Source organism: Carya illinoinensis, chromosome 7 (assembly GCF_018687715.1).
Source record: "Carya illinoinensis cultivar Pawnee chromosome 7, C.illinoinensisPawnee_v1, whole genome shotgun sequence".
Taxonomy (NCBI): domain Eukaryota; kingdom Viridiplantae; phylum Streptophyta; class Magnoliopsida; order Fagales; family Juglandaceae; genus Carya; species Carya illinoinensis.
Genome location: NC_056758.1, coordinates 25,507,860 through 25,514,490, shown reverse-complemented (window position 1 = coordinate 25,514,490; position 6,631 = coordinate 25,507,860). Strand labels below are relative to the sequence as shown.

General features: G+C 35.0%; 1 protein-coding gene across 2 annotated transcripts; it reads left to right on the top strand.

Annotated features, from left to right (window-relative positions):
* Positions 1-302: 302 nt before the first annotated feature.
* On the top strand, positions 303-6,257 carry LOC122315914. 2 transcript variants are annotated; one of them, XM_043132243.1, is made up of 4 exons: positions 303-669; positions 4,561-4,702; positions 5,904-6,015; positions 6,091-6,257. In XM_043132243.1, exons 1-3 carry the CDS (start codon positions 386-388, stop codon positions 5,988-5,990), a joined length of 513 nt encoding a protein of 170 aa, XP_042988177.1. In that variant the 5' UTR covers positions 303-385; the 3' UTR covers positions 5,991-6,015; positions 6,091-6,257. The 2 variants fall into 2 exon arrangements, with proteins under 2 accessions (XP_042988177.1, XP_042988176.1); XM_043132242.1 differs by having other exon boundaries at positions 304-669; positions 5,904-6,257.
* Positions 6,258-6,631: the final 374 nt, after the last annotated feature.

Below are 6,631 nucleotides of genomic sequence, written 5' to 3'. Positions count from 1 at the left end.
CGATGGGGAGAGGCGATGGCCACGGCAACGGGGTGAGGGGGGGCAATTTCATCTGGGCAAGGGGGGCAATTTCATCTATGTATGGGGCATTTTGATTTTCTGTAATGAAACGCAACGTTTTATTTAATAATAAAACACTGTATTTTATTATGCTTACAATGCAATCCCCCTTCAAAGATTGCAATAAGAATTTCTCTTTTTTTAAAAGACCGTAGAACTTTCACATTCTAAAAAGTATTTTTTTATAAAAATAATAAAATAAATTTGAAAATAAGGGTGATAAACTCCATCTCCAATCCAAGCCATAGAAATGATAAAAGACACGGCTCAACTGAACTGAGAGTCTGGAAAAGAAAACGGATATTTTTATACCGTTTCTGCATCTATGGGAAGTCTCTCTCTCCTCCCTCTCTCCCTATCCGCTTCATTCAGACCCCATCTTTCCCCTTCCAAAACCCAACTCTCCAACTCCGTATTCTGCCCACACTTCTCTTCGACAACTCTTAAATCCGTACGGCTTCCCAGCAAAACCATAGCTTTTGGAAGCAACGCAAGTGAACCTGGAGAGTCTCGTTTTTTGGATGAGAACGGAGTCGTTGATGATATGGATGGGTATCTCAACTACCTTTCTCTTGAATATGACACTGTTTGGGACACCAAACCTTACTGGTGAGTGCTTTTTCATTCATGGATCTTTCTTATCTTTCGGTGTTACTTCGTTATCCTCATTGTTTATGATTACCCTTTTTGTTGTAATTCCTAAAGCTTATTTTCTGATGATGGTTAATTTACTGTGTTTGTATGTTACATATCCCCATACATTTCAGTATTATATTATTCTCGAGTTGATATGGATATTAGGAGTAACACGCTGGGCTCAATTAATTTGAATCATATTTCCCTTTCCTGGTCTGAGAATCTCTATGGTACTTTGAGTTGGGGTTCTTCCCTATTTTTGTAACCGTCTTGATGATAAGATTCACACTTAAGCCTTTTTTTTTTTTTTTTCGTTTTTTTCCACTTCCCGTAGTTTTGATTTTAATTGCAAGTGGTTGAAGGTTCTAGTTAATTGGATTACATAAAGCTTAGTGCCAGATAATTAGCTAGAACAATCAAGAGAGAATCTGTGGAAGACCCTTCAAAATTTATTTGCGTATGGAATTAAACCAAATCAAGTATTTCTAATTTTAATTATTAGCTATTGGGTTCTAACGTTGTGTAGTTATTCATTAGTAATTAACGTGATTTGTTTGGTGTAGTCAGGGCTGTAAATTTAAACCGCTTAACCAACCCGGCGCGAAAATTCCAAAGCAACCGACCCGGAATGAAATGGGTAAGAAACGGAAGCCTTCCGTTTGAGTTCCGAAATTATTCGGCTAATTCGGTTAACACCCGATAACCAAATTTAAAGACCAACGTTTTAGTCATTTACTAGATTCTCTTCCTTCCAGCAGACACCCAGTCCTCTCCCTCATGATTCTACTCTCTCGACTCTCAGTCTATACTCAGCCCTCTCACTCAGTTTTGGCCATACATGGACCCTAACCTGTTTGCTATGGAAAAGGAAGTGTATCTCTGTTCTACTTGCAGGGTGCAGAATTTGTCAGATCCATGGCATTTCTGGATGATTATGCTCAAGAATGTCAGTAAAATCGTAACTGGAAAAAATTTTCCATGTTTTGGTGAAGGATGTATGAATCAGCCACTTGTATACCATAATTACTCAAGATTGGTTTCATCTGGGGACCAAATAGCGTCTTTAAGGATTTTATGGAACGTTTGACCTTGATGTTGATCTGTGTGAAGGTATAGGAAGAACTCCTACTTCATTGGATTTTCCCGCAGATATTAACATCTTCAAAGTATCCTTGGCTTATGTTGTATCTACGTGCAGATGCAACTGAAGGATTTAATGGTGGTTATTACTATGGTAGTCGTGGAATCATAAGAAAGGTTTCTTCCTTCGCTTTACTTCTTCCTCACGAGCAATAAAAATTTGTAGCGAATATAGTATATAAGATTTTGTATACATAGTCGGGTAATTGGGTAATTTCCGAACAAAATCGGCTTTCGGTTAATAAGTTAATTTGACCAGTTCGGAAATGTCTAGTTCGGAAGTCTATGTGTTCGGGTCGGGTCGGGAGTCCACTTTTCACTCCGGGTCGGGTGAACAGCCCTGTAGGTGCAGATAGTATCTTGGTTGTGGATCTGGGATACGTATGTGTGAGTTTCAAGGGGTGGTCTTGCCTTTATCAAACACAGAAAAAAGTGCTGGATTTTTTTATTGAATAAAATTTTTAAGTTTTGAGTGGTTCCCCTGTATTAGTCATATTCATTTCAGGGAAAATCTACTCCTTTTTTTTTCCTTTTAAGAGTCACCAAACAGTTAGTAGTTCTACTTCTATAATTTGTGTTAGAGCCAATGGTTTGATAGAGCAAAAGGATCAACATCCATTATAAAAATGAATGCTTCCTCTTTGTGAGCTGATGTTTTCAATAAAATTAAAAAAAAAAAAGAAACTAGACCCTTAAGGGATAGAAAAACTAAGGCCTCATTTGGTTATTCAGATGACATGAGATGAAAGTTGAAAGTTGAATAAAATATTTTTAGAATATAATTTTTTAATATTATTTTTTGTTTCGGGATTTGAAAAAAATAAATTGTTTTTGTATTTTGTTTGGGAGTTTGAGAAAATTATAATGATAAGATGAGATGAAAATGAGATAGTTTGTGAAAACAAACCAGACCTAAGACTAAACTAAAGAAAAAGTGCTTCAATCCTGCCGTCCAAGCAAGTTAGTAGAGACTCACATGTTATAAGTGGCTAAGTGATAGATAGATTAATTGCTTGTTTGTATACTTAGAATATCTCATAATTCTGTTAATAGTAGTGAAATAGTTTGAATTAAGATGTTTTATTGGGTTTTGGAAAATGAGAGAGAAAAAGCTTAATAAAAATATTATAAAGTTGAAAAATTGTTTGAATATAATTTTTATTTTAAAATTTGAAAAAGTTGTTTTTTTTTTTTTTTAGAAGTTTGGGGAAGTTGTATTAGGTTTTGTGTTTGGATAATGATTAGGCAACGATTAGATGAAAAGTTGAAGATTTGAAATTGGAAAGTGTTTTGTATTTGAGTGATGTTTGGGAAGGAAATTATCAGAAATTTTGAGAATATCTAAGGGCATGTTTAGGAAGTGAGATGAGATGAGAATTATGTGAATAGTAATGAAATAGTTGTTGAATATTACTAAAATGGTTTGAGTTAAGATGTTTTATTGCGTTTTGGAAAATGAGAGAAAAAGTTGAATAAAAATATCATAAACTTAAAAAATTGTTTGAATATAATTTGTTAATATATATATATATTTTTTAATTTGAAAAAGTTGTATTGTTTTTCACCTATCAAAAAAAAAAAGTTGTATTGTTTTTTGTGTTTTGTTTGGAAGTTTTGGGAAGTTGTAATGATTAGGTAATGATTAGATGAAATAGTTGAAGATTTGAAATTGAAAAGTGTTTTGTGTTTGAATGATGTTTGGGTAGGAAATCATGAGAAGTTTTGAGATGAGATGATATGTTCTCAACTTATCTCACTTCCCAAATATGGCCTAAGTGTCTAAACAAGCCCTAAGTCTCTTATCAAGTATTGACCACAAAAGTGAATGATTAATATGTCATTGAAGGGAAAACTTACTAGAACAAACTTTGAATTAAGTGGCGTTCCAAAATGTAATATCAGTGGGTTTATTTATATACCTATGAGTCTCAACTTTTCAGCCCCCTTAATGGTGACCTTTTTGAGGTGACAGCCACTGGTACATAGTAATTTAGCTTGATATGATGGCAATTCATGAGATCAATATAATGACCTCGTGCTATACTGATATAGGCAGTGACTCCATATTTCTTCTTTGGTACTATTTAAGATGATTCATTTGCATAATCACTTTCATGTCGATTTAAATGGGCTATGCCTATCTTTATATCAATAAAATATCTTCTTACTTATTAAAAAAAATATATATATATATGGTCAATTTTCATAGCAGCACCATTGTGACCTGACTGCTTAGAAGTATAGAAAGCTACCATTAAAGGAATCTAGTAGAAGGACAGAGCAAAATGAAAGTTAGATAATATGATCAAATAAGTAGTTCTAGTGAACCACAAAATGATACATGACTTTAGGTTCTGTTCCTAAAGATCCATTCCATCACTTGAAATGGTTAGTCATGGAAAACAGTTGTATGATGCTTCGTTTATTTCATAACAGAGGCTAAGAAATCTGAACTTTCTTTTCTTTCTATCCAGCTTTTGGCAGCTAAATAGAGTTACTAACAGCATATTTGACAATTTTTCCTCATGTATTGCAAAGCGGAGATGACTAGTGACTACTATACCTGCACAATGTTTTTATTGGGCATGTTATTGAACCAATAACTCCTGTTGAATTGAATATTTCAGCATGGATAAAGGTTCTATTGTTTTATGAATGACCTATTTTTCTATCTGTGCTTGCTCTACTATTTGACTCGATTCCTTCATGTCCATTTGTTGTTAGGTGTCAACCATGGACGATAATTTTAACTGGAGTATCAGTGACTGCTAGTAGCTGGTTAATTTTTAACTCCGTAGTTGTCACAATCGGCATATTGTTACTAATATGCACATGGTGGTACATCTTTTTGTATTCTTATCCAAAGGTTTGAGCATTTTCTCCTAGTCAATGATTTTCTTTTTATTGGATCCAACCCTCTTCACCCGTTTTGCTTATTGGGGCATGCTAATTAATCCTTGCATATTCCTTACTTAGATAATGTAGTTTCTGTTTTATAAACTGGCCTTTTGGATTTTGGAGATGTTTAGAGAGATGCCCCTTGTATTATACCTGATGTCTCCCTCCCCCCCTGTCTCTCTCTGAAACACATACACTTGCAAATATACGTACACCCTTTTCACTTCCAATGATAATTCCTCAAGAAAAATATTTTGCATCTCCAAACTGATAAGGAATAACATGGTGATTAAACTACAAAGTTGAGACATTTCACCTTCCAACTGCCATTTGTTGTCAAATATCAACTTTCATCTAATTTTAACCATTGATGACAAAAAATAGGTGATATGCCACAATTTTAACAATCGCATCTCAGCGGAGGGTACACATTGTAACTATTTGGTTGTTTAAGGATGCAATGTCTTAGCTTTAGTAATGAGTATCTGTCTTGGGGTATAAAGTGTATCCTTTCCTGATTTCTCACCATTTACGGCTTGAAAGGTTGGAAATTTAATATGATGGACGTAGGATGCATCTTTTGAATTTCAGATCCTATGATGATTTCCCATTGATTTCATATAACAGCCTCCATTATGGTAGGAGAAACACACTGTGCCTAAAAAATGAGAAAGTGAATATGAATCTCTATGGAAGTAAGATGCATATGTGGAAACAATGATTAACCATTTATGCATATGATTATTTGTTTATTGAAAGGGCTATTTGGCATTGTAGATTTGCGTTACTGAATTAAAATTTACTTAGGACAGAACTTGCAAAGATATCGCATGATTAGGTGCTTCTGGCAATGAGGCATATGGAAATTGTTACTGAACCATGAACTTTATGTTGTTCTTGCTTATTTTCTTATTGATTCATGGGCTGAATAGTTCCTAGTAATATTGTCGTACTCTTCCTGAGAATTAGAGGAAATGACAAGGGACCTTGACATGGAATCTGGTGAGGACCATGTTCATTTGCTGTTTGTTTCCTTTCAGCATTTTTACAGAGTTATCTTGGATTTGGAATTACGTGTTACATTACAATTTAGCGAAAATAGAAACCGAAATGGAAAAAGAAAAAAGAACAGTTAAGGAATAGTTCTATATTTTCTTCTATTTTGTCAGGCGTATTCTGAGATGATTGCCGAGCGACGAAAGAGGGTGACAAATGGTGTTGAAGACACGTTTGGTTTAGGCAACGATATCAATTAAAATTCAGCTGTGCCGGCAGCTCTCGGTCTCTCTCTCTCCGTTTTTCCACCAACTGAAGTCTTCCCGCATTCTTTTGTAAACAGTTTATAGATGTCACCAGGTGTCCAAGATGCGCATAATTCCATAATGTGATGTTAGCGTAGTTCAAAGAAGGAAACCTTGATGTTATGGCGACAGCCTCACAAATCATTCGTTTCTCTCTCTCTCTCTAAATACTCGTTTAATTATATCACCATTCCCATAACTTAAATCAACCATTTTAGCTAATCTTACTTGTGCCTGTTAATTTAAGATTGATTGTAGTGATTTTCTTCTCCCTTAGACTACAGTGGCTCCAACGTTAGAGGAAAGTAGGATATAGTTAGAATTGGATTGGTGTAGTGTTGAAGAGCACCCCGAGCTTGTAGACTTTGTGGGTGCATGTGATCAACAAGGAATGATGGTGGCTGCAGCTGGATTGCGGAGATCGTTGAGTTGGCCGATAATATATGTCACTATTATAGAGACGTGATGCTACATTGGTACGTGAAGCTCACCGGCTATTCATTATCTAGAGCAAATTGCTTGAAGAAAATGTCATCATAGACAGCTTGACATGATAGAGACGAGACGGAATAAATACTAACAGACATGGTTGCATG